The following is a 20,281-nucleotide window of genomic DNA, read 5'->3' as shown; positions in this document are numbered from 1 at the left end:
ATTTTTCCTTTTCCTTACACATGCGTTTTCATCAAGAAATTTATATATATTTTGTTTTTCCTTTTTCTTACACATGCGTTTTCATCAAGAAATCTACATATTTTCTTTTTCCTTTTCCTTAGACATGCGTTTTCATCAAGAAATGTGAATATTTTCTTTTTCCTTTTCCTTTGTTCTTTTTACATTTCCTCGTCACTCTTTTTCCTTTACCGTATGCATTTCTGCTTCATTATGCAAATGAGGAGGGCTGCCTTCTTCTCTCCAGGTCCTCTACTATTGGTCAATAAACAGGAAGAAGGAGGATCCATGTGCAGGCCGAGGGTGTGTCCAAATTCAGGGGCTGGATCCTTCCAAGTCCGTACTTGCGGGCCGATTACGTCACAGCGCCGGGAGGAAGGTCTGTCAAATGCTGCCGACAAATGTGTCCTTCTTTTGCCCGATTTGAAGGATGACTTGTGAGTATCCTTCACGGTCCATCTTTTCCCATGATTCATTGCGGGTCGAAGCGGTTTGGTCAAACAGGGGCTGCCATGGCGGACCACAGTGGCAAAAACTGAGTAAATTGTGAAAAATTACACTTTCTGTGACACAAATTAACTTTTACAATGTTTTTAGCGCGGCAATATAACTGTATAAACGTGAAAAATCTGCTTGATTTATCAAGACATCGCTTAATTTCAAACGTGCTCCGACGTGTTCGGAGGTTTCCGCTCCCACCGTAGTAACTGCCGGCTTGCTACGCCAGCCCTAACAGCGGTGGAGCGAGCTAGCCCGGTAGAGATCTGACCGGACTATTGGCACTGAGCTCCTGCTGCCAGTCATCACAGTGAACGTTTAACCCAAGTGATTTCTAACAGTTTTTGTTAGTATTATTTTAATGTATTGTGTCATTTGTTCATGTAAGTCGATTTGACATTGCAGGTGATATTAAAGTTAACCTGAATAAATTGACAATTTTATGTAATACTACCGTATCGCTGGAGAGTGTGAATAAGAATAAATAAGCTTTTAAATATTCATTTTTGATGAAGAAATGTGCTATATGTGTTTTTAAAAGTATATTTATAATTCAGCTAGCATTATATTTCGTGATTCCAGGTACAGCTGAAGAGAAATACACTTTCAAATGCAAGCAAATCTCAGTAAAAAAGTAAAAAGTTTGAAAGAGCTTGTTTTAGGCATTTGAGTAGAAATATTTTAATATGTTCTGCAAATTAAGACAAATGTTAAATTAAAAAAAGACTTGTTTTACACTGATATTAAGCAAGATGTTTTTTTTTTTTTATTGTTTAGGGACAAAGGGGCAGAGGGGCCAGTTTATTAAGCTCAGGAGTGAGAATGACCACCTTTTTACTGGGGCTACAAACTCAGCCACTGTGGTTTGGAGGTACAAAAACAACATTCTTTGCAGTCCGTTTCTGTCCAGTTTCAAAAACTCCTATCTTTCTAACTTTCATAAATATTCATCCTGTGATTAACATACTTCTTTTGGTGTTCCCTCTTTCCTTTTGCTTGTTTAGGACAATTCTGGAGAAGACGGGCCAACAGGGGAAGGTCACCCCCTTGCAGGCCCAAAAAAAGTGGGACAATATGAAAAAGAAATATAAAGTATGTTCAGAAGTTCTCATGTCACACACAAGTAAAAAACAAATATTTCTAAAAGTCTTATTGGTTTCTCTGTTTAGTCAACTCTTTTTTTTTTTTCTTCCTTCTAACTTTAGGATTGCAAGTATCCAGGGTCAGGAGAGGGAGTCAGTGAAAAGCCCACTGCTGCTACTTGGCCCTGGTTTGTCCTTATGGATGAGGTGTTGGGACAGAGGTCTTCCACAACACCTCCTGTCCTAATTGCCTCCATCCCTGAGGACACTCCAGGGCCAAGCGCAGCGGTGGGCAACCAGACGGAGAAGGAAGACAGTGAGCCAGCAGGAAAGGGTCAGAAAAGAAAGAGGGACAGAGATGATGGATTTGATCAGGGAGGACATGAGGGCACAGAGAATGGACAGACTGTTTTCCATCTTAGAAAGAATGGTACCGAAATAAGGTGCTATATAAGAAATAAATAAATCTGTTTGTTCAGATAGTTTCTTAAAGTTTTAAGCTGTTCTAATAAATTTCTAAATTGTTTTTGTCATCAATGTATTTTATTTCCATTTGACCTAACAATACATCCACTTCATTTAAATTTCTAAACACAGTTTATTTTGAAAATTACAAATAGCGTTTTAAACAGAATGTGGAAAAAAAGAACATTCAAACAGATCAAGATCACAAGACAAAAGGCATAAAATAAAACTATGTACAAGTATTTACAATGGCGACAGCAGGATTAACCTGAGTGACCAGTTCCTGGAACACCTCTTCAACAGAACAAAGAGGCAGATGTCTTTCTGAACAGAAAGTCTCTGGCTGTGTGACTAAATCTCTCGCAAGGTCAGAGACTTGGATGGGTTGCTGCAACTGAGACCTGTGGTTTGTCTTTCTGGATGGTGAGCGAAGCATCACACAGGTGGTCTGCAGATGTTTGTCATCCATCAAGTTTAAAGGGCCGGCTGGACCACATCACTAAGATGTAATCAGAAATATGCAGAATTAGAAGATGGTGCTCACAAAATATGACAATTAGGTATACCCCTCAAACATTAATCACATCTATGATATTATACTTGACTGCATACAGTAAAAGGGGACACTTAAACAACACAATATAACTCCTAATAAATCAAACCTCTGTGATATCAAACTGTCCACTTAGGAAGCAACACTGATTGACAATCAATTTCACATGCTGTTGTGCAAATGGAATAGACAACGGGGAAATCTTTGGCGATTAGCAAGACACACTCAATAAAGGAGTGGTTCTGTAGGTGGGGACCGCAGACAACTTCTCAGTACCTATGCTTTCTGGCTGATGTTTTGGACACTTTTGAATGTTGGTGGTGCTTTCACAATTGTGGTAGCATGAGACAGACTCTACAACCCACACAAGTGGCTCAGGTAGTGCAGCTCATCCAGGATGGCACATCAATGCGAGCTGTGGCAAGAAGGTTTGCTGTGTCTGTCAGCGTTCTGTCCAGAGCCTCGAGACGCTACTAGGAGACAGGCTAGTACACCAGGAGATGTGGAGGAGGCCGTAGGAGGGCAACAACCCAGCAGCAGGACCACTACCTCTGCCTTTGTGCAAGGAGGAACAGGAGGAGCACTGCCAGAGCCCTGCAAAATGACCTCCAGCAGGCCACAAATGTGCATGTGTCTGCACAAACTGTTAGAAACCGACTTCATGAGGATGGTATGAGGGCCCGACATCCACAAATTGGGGCTGTGCTCACAGCCCCACACCGTGCAGGACGCTTGGCATTTGCCAGAGAACACCAGGATTGGCAAATTCGCCTCTGGCGCCCTGTGCTCTTCACAGATGAAAGCAGGTTCACACTGAGCACATGTGACAGATGTGACAGAGTCTGGAGACACCGTGGAGAGCGATCTGCTGCCTGCAACATCCTTCAGCATGACCGGTTTGGCAGTGGGTCAGTAATGGTGTGGGGTGGCATTTCTTTGGATGACCGCACGGCCAGAAGTAGCCTGACTGCCATTAGGTACCGAGAAGAGATCCTCAGACCCCTTGTGAGACCATATGCTGGTGCGGTTGGCCCTGTGGTCCTCCTAATGCAGGGCAATGCTAGACCTCATGTTCCTGCAAGATGAAGACACTGAAGCTATGGACTGGCCCGCCCGTTCCCCAGACCTGAATCCGATTGAGCACATCTGGGACATCGTGTCTCGCTCCATCCACTAACGTCACATTGCACCACAGACTGTCCAGGAGTTGGCAGATGCTTTAGTCCAGGTCTGGGAGGAGATCCCTCAGGAGACCATCCGCCGTCTCATCAGGAGCATGGCCAGGTGTTGTAGGGAGGTCATACAGGCACATGGAGGCCACATACAATACTGAGCCTCATTTTGACTTGTTTTAAGGACATTACGTAAAGTTGGATCAGCCTGTAGTCCAAATCCACGCCTCCGTTGGTTAATACATTAGATTTCCATTGATGATTTTTGTGTGATTTTGTTGTCAGCACATTCAACTTTGTACAGAACAAAGTATTCAATGAGAATATTTCATCCATTCAGATCTAGGATGTTATTTGAGTGTTCCCTTTATTTTTGTGGAGCAGTGTATATATATATATATATATATATATATATATATATATATATATATATATATATATATATATATATATATATATATATATACACAGTACAGACCAAAAGTTTGACACACCTTCTCATTCAAAGAGTTGTCTTTATTTTCATGACTATAAATGCCAAGAGTGCACGGAGCAGTGATGAAAGCAAAAGGTGGCTACTTTGAAGAACCTAGAATATAAGACATATTTTCATTTGTTTTACACTTTTTGGTTCAGTATATAATTCCACATGTGTTAATTCATAGTTTTGATGCCTTCAGTGTGAAGCTACAATATTCATAGTCATGAAAATAAAGAAAACTCTTTGAATGAGGTGTGTCCAAACTTTTGGTCTGTACTGTAACTAAATGACATGTAGGGTGATCCCTCCCACCCCGGTCACAGACTCTTTGAGACTCTCCCCTCTGGCAGGAGGCTGCGGTCCATCCGGACAAAAACCTCACGCCACAAGAACAGTTTTTTCCCATCTGCCACCAGCCTGGTTAACAAAGCCCGGAAACCACCCTGACATTCTCTCTTTCCCCCACACCCCCCCTTTTTTTTGCTGACAGGACACCTGTAACCTGTAACTCTATGCGTTACATTAACGCTCAGCTTGGACTCCTGCTTTACTTGCACAATGATCACCTGCACTGTTGTATTGCTCTTGCATCTTATACTGCTCTATATTTACTCTCACTCACTTAAAACTGTGCACTTATATTTATATTATATTGTAAATATGTTTGTACTGTTTAATTTGTACTGTATTGCACCGACTACGCCAAAACAAATTCCTTGTATGTCCAAAAACGTACTTGGCAATAAAGCTTTTCTGATTCTGATTCTGATTCTGAGATATGATGTAAAAATGTACAGCCTATATAGATAACAAAATGTTAAGACTTTTTATGTCTCTTTAAGACCAGGGAGAAACATATATGCAATCTCTTTTGAAAAAGTCAATGCCTAGCGTCCTACACGGTGTTGGGCTGTGAGCACATCCCCCATTTGTGGATGTCGGGCCCTCATACCATCCTCATGGAGTCGGTTTCTAACAGTTTGTGCAGACACATGCACATTTGTGGCCTGCTGGAGGTCATTTTGCAGGGCTCTGGCAGTGCTCCTCCTGTTCCTCCTTGCACAAAGGCGGAGGTAGCGGTCCTGTTGCTGGGTAGTTGCCCTCCTACGGCCTCCTCCACATCTCCTCCTGGTGTACTGGCCTGTCTCCTGATAGCACGTCCAGGCTCTGGACACTATGCTGACAGACACAGCAAACCTTCTTGCCAAAGCTCGCATTGATGTGCCATCCTGGATGAGCTGCACTACCTGAGCCACTTGTGTGGGTTGTAGAATCCGTCTCATGCTACCACGAGTGTGAAAGCACCACCAACATTCAAAAGTGACCAAAACATCAGCCAGAAAGCATAGGTACTGAGAAGTGGTGTGTGGTCCCCACCTGCAGAACCACTCCTTTATTGAGTGTGTCTTGCCAATTGCCAAAGATTTCCCCCTGTTGTCTATTCCATTTGCACAACATGTGAAATTGATTGTCAATCAGTGTTGCTTCCTAAGTGGACAGTTTGATTTCACAGAAGTGTGATTTACTCGGAGTTATATTGTGTTGTTTAAGTCTTCCCTTTATTTTTTCACGCAGTGTATATGTATATACAGGGATTGGACAATGAAACTGAAACACCTGTCATTTAGTGTGGGAGGTTGCATGGCTAAATTGGACCAGCCTGGTAGCCAGTCTTCATTGATTGCACATTGCACCAGTGAGAGCAGAGTGTGAAGGTTCAATTAGCAGGGTAAGAGCACAGTTTTGCTCAAAATATTGAAATACACACATTATGGGTAACATACCAGATTTTAAAAGAGGACAAATTGTTGGTGCACGTCTTGCTGGCACATCTGTGACCAAGACAGCAAGTCTTTGTGATGTATCAAGAGCCACGGTATCCAAGGTAATGTCAGCATACCACCAAGAAGGACGAACCATATCCAAAAGGATTAACTGTAGACGCAAGAGGAAGCTGTCTGAAACGGATGTTCGGGTGCTAACCCGGATTGTATCCAAAAACATAAAACCACGTCTGCCCAAATCACGGCAGAATTAAATGTGCACCTCAACTCTCCTGTTTCCACCAGAACTGTCTGTCGGGAGCTCCACAGTGTCAATATACACGGCCGGGCTGCTATAGCCAAACCTTAGGTCACTCATGCCAATGCCAAACGTCGGTTTCAATGGTGCAAGGAGTGCAAATATTGGGCTGTGGGCAATGTGAAACATGTATTGTTCTCTGATGAGTCCACCTTTACAGTTTTCCCCACATCCGGGAGAGTTACGGTGTGGAGAAGCCCCAAAGAAGTGTACCACGCAGACTGTTGCATGCCCAGAGTGAAGCATGGGGGTGGATCAGGGCTGCCATATCATGGCATTCCCTTGGCTCAATACCTGTGCTAGATGGGCGCATCACTGCCAAGAACTACCAAACCATTCTTAAGAACCATGTGCATCCAATGGTTCAAACATCGTATCCTGAAGGCGGTGCCGTGTATCAGGATGACAATGCACCAATACAAACAGCAAGACTGGTGAAAGATTGGTTTGATGAACATGAAAGGGAAGTTGAACATCTCCCATGGCCTGCACAGTCACCAGATCTAAATATTATTGAGCCACTTTGGGGTGTTTTGGAGGAGCGAGTCAGGAAATGTTTTCCTCCACCAGTATCACATGGCCACTGTCCTGCAAGAAGAATGGCTTAAAATCCCTCTGACCACTGTGCAGGCCTTGTAAATGTCATTCCCAAGACGAATTGACGCTGTATTGGCCACAAAAGGAGGCCCTACACCATACTAATAAATTATTGTCGTCTAAAACCAGGTGTTTCAGTTTCATTGTCCAACCCCTGTATATACACACCACCAGAACATGACTACTGTATGCAGTCAAGTATAATATCATAGATGTGATTAATGTTTGAGGGGTATAACTAATTGTCATATTTTGTGAGCACCATCTTCTAATTCTGCATATTCCTGATTACATCTCAGTGATGTGGTCCAGCCGGCCCTTTAAACTTGATGGATGAAAGAGGAATCACAAACATCTGCACACCACCTGTGATGCTTCGCTCATCATCCAGAAAGACAAACCACAGGTCTCAGTTGCAGCATCCCATCCAAGTCTCTGACCTTGCGAGAGATTTAGCCACACCGCCAGAGACTTTCTGTTCAGAAAGACATCTGCCTCTTTGTTCTGTTGAAGAGTCGTTCCAGGAACCGGTCACTCAGGTTGATCCTGCTGTCGCCATTGTAAATACTTGTACATAGTTTTATTTTAAAGCCTTTTGTCTTGTAATCTTGATCTGTTTGAGTGTTCTTTTTTCCACATTCTGTTTAAAATGCTATTTGTAATTTTCAAAATAAACTGTGTTTAGAAATTTAAATGAAGTTGATGTATTGTTAGGTCAAATGGAAATAAAATACACTGGTGAAAAAAACAATTTAGAAATTTATTAGAACAGCTTAAAACTTTAAGAAACTATCTGAACAAAACATATTTATTTATTTCTGATATAGCACCTTATTTCGTTACCATTCTTTCTAAGATGGAAAACAGTCTGTCCATTCTCTGTGCCCTCATGTCCTCCCTGATCAAATCCATCATCGTCCCTCTTTCTTTTCTGACCCCTTTCTGCTGGCTCACTGTCTTCCTTCTCCGTCTGGTTGCCCACCGCTCCGCTTGGCCCTGGAGTGTCCTCAGGGATGGAGGCAATTAGGACAGGAGGTGTTGTGGAAGACCTATGTCCCAACACCTCATCCATAAGGACAAACCAGGGCCAAGAAGCAGCAGTGGGCTTTTCACTGACTCCCTCTCCAGACCCTGGATACTTGCAATCCTAAAGTTAGAAGGAAGAAAAAAAAAAAAGAGTTGACTAAACAAAGAAACCAATAAGACTTTTAGAAATATTTGTTTTTATTTGTGTGTGACATGAGAACTTCTGAACATACTTTATATTTCTTTTTCATATTGTCCCACTTTTTTTGGGGCCTTCAAGGGGGTGACCTTCCCCTATTGGCCCATCTTCTCCAGAATTGTCCTAAACAAGCAAAAGGAAAGAGGGAAAACCAAAAGAAATATGTTAATCAATGGATGGATATTTATGAAAGTTAGAAAGGTAGGAGTTTTTGAAACTGTACCTGGAATCACGAATTATAATGCTAGCTGAATTACAAATATACTTTTAAAAACACATATAGCAAATTTCTTCATCAAAAATGAATATTTAAAAGCTTATTTATTCTTATTCACACTCTCCAGCGATACGGTAGTATTAAATAAAATTGTCCATTTATTCAGGTTAACTTTAATATCACCTGCAATGTCAAATCGACTTACATGAACAAATGACACAATAAATTAAAATAATACTAACATTGTATTATATAATACTAACATAAATTGTTAGAAATCACTTGGGTTTAACATTCACTGTGATGACTGGCAGCAGGAGCTCAGGGCCGACAGTCCTACCGGGCTAGCTCGCCCCACCGCCGTTAGGGCTAGCCCACTACGGTGGGAGCGGAAATCTCCGAACACGTCGGAGCACATTTGAAATTAAGCGATGTCTTAATGAATCAAGCAGATTTTTTACGTCTACCCAGTTATATTCCCGCATTAAATACATTGTATAAGTTCATTTGTATCACAGAAAGTGTAATTTTTCACAGTTTACTCACAGCTTTTGCCACTTTGGTCCGCCATGGCTGCCCCTGTTTGATCAAACCGCTTCGACCCGCAATGAATCATGGGGAATGATGGACCGCGAAGGATACTCACAACTCATCCTTCAAATCGGGCAAAAGAAGGACACTTTTGTCGGCCGCATTTCAGAGACCTTCCGCGCCACGCTGTGACGTAATCAGCCCGCAAGTACGGACTTGGAAGGATCCAGCCCCTGAACTGGGACACACCCTTGGCCTGCACATGAATCCTCCTCCTTCCTGTATATTGACCAATAGGAGAGGAGCTGGAGAAAAGAAGGCAGCCCTCCTCATTTGCATAATGAAGCAGAAATGCATACGGTAAAGGAAAAAGAGAGACAAGGAAATGTAAAAAGAACAAAGGCATGTGTAAGGAAAAGGAAAAAGAAAACATTTACATTTCCTGATGAAAACGCATGTGTAAGGAAAAGGAAAAACAAAATATATATATTTCTGCTTTTATTTTTAATTTTGTCAGGATCGGTCCTCCATACCCGTTAGGGCTGGCGAAGCAAACCGGCAGTTACTACGGTGGAAGAGGCAAACTCCGAACACGTAGGAGCACGTTTGAAATTAAGCGATGTCTTGATAAATCAAGCAGATTTTTTACGTCTACACAGTTATATTCCCGCGCTAAAAACATTGTAAAAGTTCATTTGTGTCACAAAAAGTGTAATTTTTCACAATTTACTCAGCTTTTGCCACTGTGGTCTGCCATGGCAGCCCCTGTTTGACCAAACCGCTTCGACCCGCAATGAATCATGGGAAAAGATGGACCGCGAAGGATACTCACAACTCATCCTTCAAATCGGGCAAAAGAAAGACACTTTTGTCGGCAGCATCTGACAGACCTTCCGCCCGGCGCGGTGACGTAATCGGCCCGCAAGTACGGACTTGGAAGGATCCAGCCCCTGAATTGGGATACACACTCGGCCTGCACATGGATCCTCCTTCTTCCTTTTTATTGACCAATAGTAGAGGAGCTGGAGAGAAGAAGGCAGCACCCCTCCTCATTTGCATAATGAAGCAGAAATGCATACGGTAAAGGAAAAAAGAGACGAGGAAATGTAAAAAGAACAAAGGCATTTGTAAGGAAAAAGAAAAAAAAATATTCACATTTCTTGATGAAAACACATGTCTAAGGAAAAGGAAAAAGAAAATATGTACATTTCTTGATGAAAACGCATGTGTAAGAAAAAGGAAAAACAAAATATATACATTTCTTGATGAAAACGCATGTGTAAGGAAAAGGAAAAAGAAAATATATACATTTCTTGATGAAAATGCATGTCTAAGGAAATTGAAAAACAAAATATATATATATTTTTGCTTTTATTTTTAATTTTGTCAGGATCTGTCCGCCATAAATAATGACGATGGTGTTGATAAAAGAGGTAAAACAAAAGAGGGACTGATGCAGTGGAAATGGAGAACAAACAAGTAATTAGCCCTCGGTAACTGCAGAGCGAGCATGCGGAAGCAAGGAGGTTAGGTGGGAGTACAGAGTTTAGTGGAAGCAGGAGTTGTTCTGCATGAGGAGGGAAAATGGAAAGATTTTCTTTGACATGTTTAAAAAAGCCAATATGAGAAATGGATTTGTCCGAGAATGCACAAACATGCAGAAATTAAAATGAATGAAAATAAATGCAATTGAATGTTTACTTATCATTTTAAAAAAATGAACTGACTGGTAAAAATAGATTATGACAGGATTTTATGACAGAGAAAAAGAAAAATGACAGAGTAAGTAAAGTCTAGTGCAACCTCTGGTTTAAAATATCAATTCCCAATGATTTTGTGTTCATAAAATAGTAAAACCATGCTTTCCAACAACTGCTCTCTCACTGGCAGGACATAACATCACCTCTGATCTAATATAAACAGTGGCAAGAAGGCAAGAAAGACATGTATTACATGCTTTCAATTAAGGTTCAGATTTGACCAAAAGCGGTATTGATAGGTCCAGTTTAAACAAAAATAAATATAGATATCAGAAATCAGGAAGTCTCTGACAAGTGCACCTCTAGGAAGAAATAAATGAATCAATGTGTTTCGTTTCATTGACCTGTTGTGGTCAAAAAATGTCAAGCATTTATGCTTGGCAATATTGTTAGTTCATTCAACAGCCAATCAAAACAATCAGCTGCAAATTACACAATAAAACATAATAAGCATATCCACTGTTCCATGAGGGCTTATACATGTTTGGATGCAGTCAGTGTGCAATGTTTCTATTATTTTTAAAGAAATCTCAGTGCACAAGGTAGCAGTACATATGCAGCATTTTTACGAAATAAATTCTTAAATCACTTCATCCACATGTGATGACCTCATCCTCAAAGATGGTTTACAGCCCATATTGCTTCAACAGATGCTAGATTAGGATCAGATTAAATATTTGGCAGTTTTCCAAACACGGCAGAAATGCATTTTCAATGTTTTATCAGACTTAAATTTTGACTTACACAGCTCCAGTTCACCGCTTGGCTTATTAGAGGTGTGAGGAGGCTCAGTCTTATGTCAAAATCACGTTCCTATTTTGCGTAGAGCTCATTACCAGCAAAAGATTTTGATCTTTACCAGAGAGAGGCAGAAGTGGTGCTCAAACCTCACTTCTGTTAAAGGAGTGAATTTCAGAAATAGTTGGAGAACACTCACAGGAGCTGTAAAGAAAAAAATCTTATTTTATGTAATCTATAACTTAACCCAACCCAGGATTCACTAAATACTATTTCCATCTCTTGTTTCTTGCACCCCCATCACACCACTCTGATGTGCCTTAGGTAAATAATTGCCCACCAGTGTTTTCCCTGTTATTATATTGGAGGGGCAACCCAGCCCTTCAAAGACCCCCTCCGCCCCCCTTTGACGGTCAAGTTAATAATTATATAAAATATATTTTCTAAATAGTGTAGATCACAACAGAAGTCATTAATGTTTACATTGCCTCTGTAAAACAGTTTTATCTTTCTTTCATTTCTGCCTCTGCATGGGTATGTCCCTACATCTTCTGCTCTCTGTATCACTCGCTGCGGAGTTGCGCACTGGTGCGCAGACACACGACAGATGAACTCACACTCCCGCCAGTAGACACAGACCTTGGTTGTTTTACATCGGTCCCCATTGATGTGTCGCCCCTACAGCTCCACACAGCCCAGGCGGCAAAAACGCGTATGCTTAATGCAAGCTAGTTCCCTGCTAGCTCAGCTTACACCACACAGGAACTACAATGAAAGCTCAAACATTGTGTTTAGGCGAAGTCGACCCACCAGCTAGTGTTCATTACATAAAGTGATATACAGGGGTTAGACAATGAAACTGAAACACCTGGTTTTAGACCACAATAATTTATTAGTATGGTGTAGGGCCTCCTTTTGCGGCAATACAGCGTCAATACGTCTTTGGAATGACATATACAAGGCCTGCACAGTGGTCAGAGGGATTTTAAGCCATTCTTCTTGCAGGATAGTGGCCAGGTCACTACGTGATAGTGGTGGAGGAAAACGTTTCCAGACTTGCTCCTCCAAAACACCCCAAAGTGGCTCAAAAATATTTAGATCTGGTTACTGTGCAGGCCATGGGAGATGTTCAACTTCGCTTTCATGTTCATCAAACCAATCTTTCACCAGTCTTGCTGTGTGTATTGGTGCATTGTCATCCTGATACACGGCACCGCCTTCAGGATACAATGTTTGAACCATTGGATGCACATGGTCCTCAAGAATGGTTCGGTAGTCCTTGGCAGTGATGCGCCCATCTAGCACAAGTATTGAGCCAAGGGAATGCCATGATATGGCAGCCCAAACCATCACTGATCCACCCCCATGCTTCACTCTGGGCATGCAACAGTCTGCGTGGTACACTTATTTGGGGCTTCTCCACACCGTAACTCTCCCGGATGTGGGGAAAACAGTAAAGGTGGACTCATCAGAGAACAATACATGTTTCACATTGTCCACAACCCAAGATTTGTGCTCCTTGCACCATTTGGCATTGGAATGAGTGACCAAAGGTTTGGCTATAGCAGCCCGGCCGTGTATATTGACCCTGTGGAGCTCCCGACGGACAGTTCTGGTGGAAACAGGAGAGTTGAGGTGCACATTTGATTCTGCTGTGATTTGGGCAGCAGTGGTTTTATGTTTTTTTGATACAATCCGGGTTAGCACCCGAACATCCCTTCAGACAGCTTCCTCTTGCATCCACAGTTAATCCTGTTGGATGTGGTTCGTCCTGCTTGGTGGTATGCTGACATTACTCTGGATACCGTGGCTCTTGATACATCACAAAGACTTGCTGTCTTGGTCACAGATGTGCCAGCAAGACGTGCACCAACAATTTGTACTCTTTTGAACTCTGGTATGTCACCCATAATGTTGTGTGCATTTCAATATTTTGAGCAAAACTGTGCTCTTACCCTGCTAATTGAACCTTCACACTCTGCTCTTACTGGTGCAATGTGCAATCAATGAAGACTGGCTACCAGGCTGGTCCAATTTAGCCATGAAACCTCCCACACTAAAATGACAGGTGTTTCAGTTTCATTGTCCAACCCCTGTATGTCAGCAGTGTGTTCATTTATGCAACACACTTTGTAGATAACTGATAAATGTTTGTTAAAGTGAAATTTAAAGTGAAATTTAATTTGCATTTTAAATTCTGCAACATGTATTTTGAGCTGCTACACTTATTATTAAAATTACAGTTATTAAAAGAAACATAAAAATCACGTCTTCCATCCTGAGATCAGCCAATCGTTAAGCATTTCTTTTAATTCGCCCAATCCTGAGACCATAGAACACAGAGATTTTTACATCCTTTATCCAAACACACACACTTTTTGCTAAACAACTGGCAATTTATCACTGTTCTTTGTCAAAAAAAAAAGCTGCACCAGCACTAAGAACTAGGCATGGACCGGCTAGCAGTGTCAGTGTATACCAAGCTTATTAAAAGGTTATGGTTTCAAAACTGCTTACCTTCTATGTCATGCTTTTTCTCCAGCTGCAGGGGCACGCTGTACCACAGCTATTCCCCTCCTTCATCTATTGCTGCACTCTGTTAGTTAGCTGGCTTCAACAAGGCTACTGCATTTTTCATCGCTTACAAAACCAAATTTAGCTGTTTATGAATGTTTTTTCTTGCAAAAAATACAGGCAATCATGATATGGAAGCTAAAGGAGAACTACCAGTTACTCATGATTAGCATATTCACCAACTATAGCTGACATGCTACGAGCAGTATATCTGTTATGCAGCTTTCTGCTTACATAGTTCTACGTAAGCAGAAAGTCTAACTAATTACATATGATCAGCTAATATCAGCTTGTGTTATTTTAAGAAGAACAGAGCAGCAAAAAAGATATTTAGAGGATAATTCCATACAATAAGCACTGGAAAACTCTTAAATTTAGCAGGTGTTTTTTTTTATTATCTTGCTTGAGTCTGTGAATCAAATACTTTTCAGAGTCCCTAAACAGTTCTTAAAATGTCATTTTGCCCCAATGTTTCACTTCAAGCCTTCAAGTACGCGTGGGTCTTTTCAGCAAAGGTCAAATTAAACAACTGCTGAAACTTATGCGGATAAGTTTCTTGGTCCATTCTGAGCAAACACAAGTGAATAATGAAAAGCTGTGCTAGTTTAAAACTACCGTATGGCTCTTTTAGGGATTTGTTGTCTGGTATTCCTTTAAACTTCATTAAATAAATACATGACACTCCAGAAATATCAGCCAGCCTTTAAATTATTCACTTGGGTCCTCACCATTCAATCATGGCGTGGAGTTAATTAAGCTATTCCATGAGTAATAAAGAAGATAGATGACACCCAGTCATACAGTGCACCACCCCCGACTCTGTGACAGCAACTGTAGACTGGTAAGGTCAGAGCCCAACAATTGATGGAACTGTCATCCCATCACAGTGGAAATCCACCAGCAGAATCGGATCATGGATTGACTTTCTACAGCTCCAGGGGGCCAAACAAACAGCCTGAGACAGATTGGTGGCCTTGTCTCCAAATGCTAAACCTCAGAATCTAATCTGAGTAGTTATCAGTCATTTGCTGGGAATGTCATCAATTCACCCAGCCAATAATGATCACAAACTGTGGGGAGTTATTGACTCACTGATGCTTCAGGAATATGAAGTCTCGGGGCTGTCAGTTAAAATCCCCAGGACCAGTCAAACAATCTGTCAACATGTTGGTCAAACATTAGCATAAAAGAGCTTGAGAATGCTGATTCTGCATCTAAGTACTATTGTTTTTAATGCTTTCAGATCTGTTCAACTAAATTGCTATTAAGCTTCAGTTTCTAACCTCTTTTACCTGATCGAAAATGTATATCCACCAAATTTGAGCATAGCCTTTACCTCATCTTTGCAACAAAGTGCATCTCTGAAACACACAAACATTGTCCCAGTCAGTTAAAATGTTATGGCTCTGTCTTATTACACTACAAGGGAATGACAGGTGAGAGGAAAGCAGATAATCAGCAAGTTGCCAGTGTTTAGTTAGTTTTGTGCCTTACCTGCAGTAATGCTGTTTAATTTCTTTTGCAATGTGTGTTATGGCAAATAACACACATGAAAGCATTGCATAAACATAAAATAATAACATTTTGTGAAAGAAAATTTCTATCATGTCTATCTAGTTTGTGTGCACTTATTATTCATCCACCCCATATATACGTAGCACTATTACAACAGGACAGATTAGGCTACTATCACAGTTATTTTGCCATACTTAATAATCAGCTAATCATCTCGGGGTGAAAGTTCATTACTCCATAGACAGTTTATGGGTGCTCCCAAGTGGTCAAAAAATTATTAGCTGCATGAATATGAATGTACATCCTGGCAGAGCCACTTTAATCATTTGACATTCTGAGGTGAGTGAATCCTCACCTGAGCAGACAGAGCATGTTTGATGCCATGTGAACAGCATAGCTGTTCAGCCAGGGACTTAAAAAAGCTCAACAAGCTGATAAAGAAAGCTGGCTCTGTTCTGGGGACTCCTTTGGAACCTCTGGAGATCATTGTGGAAAGACGAATTCTTCATAAAATGAAGAACATTATGGAGAACCCTGAGCATCCTCTTCATGAGACTGTCCTACAACAACAGAGTGTCTTCAGTCAGAGGCTTCTTCAGATGTGCTGTAAGACGGAGCGCTACAGGAGATCCTTCCTGCCCACAGCCATCAGCATCTACAACGGCTCTTTGAAGAAACACTCATAATGAGCTACAACAACATTTAATTTCCCTTTGGGATTAATAAAGTATTTTTGAATTGAATTGAATATAGGATCATTGACTATCTTGCTTAGACTTAATGTCATTGTGTGTGTGCGTTCTGGTGGGGTCGTGTGGGTTGTGGGTTACTTTAATTTCCAATATTTTCAATAGGGGAAATTGTTTTTTCCACATACAACTTGCTTTAGAGGCTGCACTTTTTATATTTTGTTTTTTTATTCATGTTTTGGATAGGAGGAGCACCCTCGATCTCTGTTGACAGGACCAAGCTAAGCTACAGGAGCCAGCATAACAACCTGTAAAAATCAGGCTAGCCAATAACAGATATTTTATGGTAGATACTCTTATGTCATTTGATTTATTGTTTGTTTTTTTTTCCTCTGCCTGTCCTATTTTTTTTTATCTGGGATCAGAGTTTTGCCAGTTTTGTCAGGTTAAAATAAGCTAACTGGTTAGCTAGCCATCTCACATAAAAGCAGAGAGATTCCCCGGCACAGGGAAGGCATCAAAGCTCAGGCTCTGCTTTTGGAGCTCATTGTTCCCTTGGCAACATGCTTATTGGAGGCTAGTAGTAGTTTTTCAGCCACACAGAGAGACCACTGCCCCGCTAAATGCCCTCTGAGATGTGCCTGTAGCTGTCTGATTAACATAGCCTCCTGTTAACACACCATCAGAATGCTGTCCCGGATCATGCCTCAACGCAACATTTGATACATGTTGCATTTATGTATCATATTTCCTCTGCTTTGAGGTCTGTTTTGCACCCCACTATGAAATTCAGAGTAAAGCGACATAAAGCCAAAGGAAACTGCAGTTCTGTTAAAAAATAAATAAAAGCTCTTTAGTGGCAGCCACGATCACCAGTGACAGTTCTTGTAATTACTAAACTCGATTTATGCTTTCACATCTTTTTTGTTGGCTGATATTTGATCTGCTGCATTGACTAGTGTAAACTCCAGTCAGCACACAGAGCTAATGACACCCTAGGGATTAACTCCCCCAGCATGTTGATCATGTCTTAAACAACAGTTTGCATTGTTAGGCTCAGTTGCAACTGTGTTTTTTTCCCTCTGCCCATTTTTACTTTTTTCTTTGAAGCCACAGAACCCAGAGAAGCTTGCCCAGAGAGAGGCAAAAAAAATAAACTCACATGCAAAGGTTAGACTGGCCTCTCGGCTGACTATGGTCCCGAAGGAGTTGGAGGCTAGGCACTGATATGTTCCAGCGTCTTGGTCTTTGTTCAGACGGTTGATTCTGAGGTTGCCTCCAGAAAGGCTGTAGTGAGATCCAGCTTTGGGAATTACTTCTGTACCGTTCAGTTTCCACCTAAAGCAAACAAAAAGGAATCAGAAAGAGGGAAAAATTAACACGTAAATTAACACATTAAACACATTGTTCAGTGCAGACTGAGGCAATGGATGCATTCCAGACAACGAGAAGAAGTTGACTTGTACATTCAATTGTTTCCACATGAGAGAAATAAAAGGTGGTGAGATCCCAGAAATCATGCCCTCCAGCTTAGTGTTAATGTAAGCAGCAGTGAACCATTATGGTGCCAAGGACTTGACTCAAAGAACAGATAGCATTGGAGGCCATCCATCTTACCAAAGCCAAGTCAAACCACATAACATTTACGCTTAATCATTATGGCGCGACAATTAAAACAAATGCCTGGGAGCTTGCCTTTACATTTGTGATTCTAGAGCCGTGCACATGATAATCATTGGTGTTATGGGTGATCAACGAAGGGTATAATTCACCTAATATGGTTACGGACTCTCAAATTTCTCCACGCAGATACATGTTATTAAGAAGAAACGCAGGTGGGAGGAAATCCGTCATTTCTGAAAAATGCATTTAAGCCATGACATGCATTAATGTGGCCAAAAGGTGCTCGCTGAATGAATTTGCAACGCATGACAGGGAAAAGTATTAATATCCCTTGAGCTTTTTCACATTTTGTCATCTTACAGCAACAAACTGCTATAGATTTTATTGGGATATTATCTAACAGACCAACACAGAGTATAACAAAATCTTTTTTTTTTCAACTCATCCACTCACACACACATACGCACACATCCACACACCCACAAACTGATGCAAATAATCCAAATGGTTGAAGATTATACAAACACAGGTTACTATTATAGCAATGTGTCCTGTCTACTTTGATGCCAGATGCATTTTTGATTTAATAAAGTCGATAACACAATTAGAATTCTGTGTAGAGATATTCTTTCTGTAGAGCAAAACTGCTTCTATATCACACCTGAATTGCTAAGACAGACCATGTGAAATAATTTTTAAAAATACAGCGAAAGCTTTAAGTAGAGTAACAGTGATAGATCATCTTTGATGACTGATTTTAAATTAAAATAAGCCAGAACATTGTCTTTAATTTAGCCATTCAACTGTAGCTCTGGCTGTACGTTTAGGGTTGTTCTGCTGAAAGGTGAACCTCCACCCCAGTTTCAACTCTCAGGCCTTCTTCTAGTCTTACCCTATATTTAGCTCCATCAATCTTCGCATCGAGTCTGATCAGCTTCCTTGTACCTGCCATGGAAAAGCATCCCCACAGCATGATATTGCCATGTTTTTAGGTGGGGACAGTGGGGCCCAGTGTGAAGTACAGTAATTTTTTTTCTGCTAAATATAGTATTTCTCTTGTAGCCAATATATACCACGTGTATTGGCATGACCACAGAACATTCTTCTGTGTCCCCTACATGGTATGTGATAAGTGGAAACTTCTCATGACTTTTCTTTCCATCAATGGCTTACTTCTGGTCACTTCTCCAATAAATACCAGATTTGTGGAGGACATGAGCAATGGTTGTCCTGAGGGCAGATTCTCCAACCTGAGCTCTAGATCTCTGAAGGTCCTTCAGAGTTAACATGGGCCTATTAGCTACTGCTCTGATTAATGCTCCCCTTGACCACTCTGTTGGTTTAGGTGGATGGGGTTTTCATTTGTGCCACAGAATAGGATCAGTGAGAAAACTCCTTCTTTAATTCTCATCACTTACCTACAGGCAAGTGCAGGGCAACAAACTGTCCAGATACAGGCATTGAAAACAGGACCCAAATAAGGGTAAATCCAAAGCTCCAACAAGACGTGGAAGACGTAACCCAAAGGACATATCACGAGGACATGGAAGAGACATAACGACACCGCGTGGAACAAAGGACGAAGGCAAACTTAAATACAGACAAAGGTGGGCATGAAACAATAGGGCAGGTAATCAGAGGAACAGGGAACAGGTGAGACAAGGAGGCAGGGAAGCAGAGAGGGCAGGTGAACCAGATAGGGACAAATGAGGACCTGGAGGAGCTAGACGAAGAACAAACTGTAAACGCAGAAACCAGAACACAGATCTAAGAACAGAAATACGAAGGACAGGGCAGAAAATAAACTTCAAAACTAAAAACGGAGGAACAGATCTAAACAGACAATCATCAAACCCATAAAAACACAGAACCTAGACAAATCAATAAGAAACCCAAAAACACACCTGAAGCATAGAAACTAAAACTACCATCACCAGAAGTAAACAGGAAAAACACCTGACTAAATGAAAGTAAACAAACACCAAACCAAAAACTTCTAGCTAAAGTAAACAAAAACCCAAAACAAAGTCCAAAATGTCACATCCTGACACTTATTAGGTATCCTCTTAAGGCCAGTGGCTGCACTGGATCTAATGTAGGGATGTCAGAGCAATAGGTGCTGTATGCAAATGTAAACCACAATTCAGATTTTATTCATAAAAAGCAGTTCAAAACCATGTACCCTGTTCTTCCTGAAACATTATTATGGAGTTATCGGCCATGCAAAACAATGAAATAGAATCACATAAAATCCTAATAAAATATATTAAAGTTCGTGAAATGATAGTTTCCAAATGGATAACCAAGCAAGAGAAGATTCTTAGATCATCTTTAAAAATATGCATTTAAGATTTGATCCTGCTTGATCCTTGCTCATTTCTTTGGAGAGTGTCTCCACTTTCATTTCTTAAATTTACTTCTCTCAGTTTGATTTTAGGTACAGCTGGGAAAATATTGTACT

General features: G+C 41.0%; 1 protein-coding gene across 2 annotated transcripts in view; it reads right to left on the bottom strand.

Annotated features, from left to right (window-relative positions):
* The window catches only part of cntn4 (contactin 4), a 318,997-nt gene that overhangs the window by 189,976 nt on the left and 108,740 nt on the right, over nucleotides 1-20,281 (bottom strand). For both annotated transcript variants that reach the window (XM_047347049.1, XM_047347050.1), the window contains exon 4: nucleotides 17,360-17,535. In XM_047347049.1, the coding sequence (XP_047203005.1) occupies nucleotides 17,360-17,535 (176 nt within the window). The remainder of the gene's footprint in view (nucleotides 1-17,359; nucleotides 17,536-20,281) is intronic.

Source organism: Girardinichthys multiradiatus, chromosome 20 (genome assembly GCF_021462225.1).
Source record: "Girardinichthys multiradiatus isolate DD_20200921_A chromosome 20, DD_fGirMul_XY1, whole genome shotgun sequence".
In the NCBI taxonomy this organism is placed as follows: Eukaryota; Metazoa; Chordata; class Actinopteri; order Cyprinodontiformes; family Goodeidae; genus Girardinichthys; species Girardinichthys multiradiatus.
This window is presented reverse-complemented; position numbering and strand designations above follow the sequence as displayed.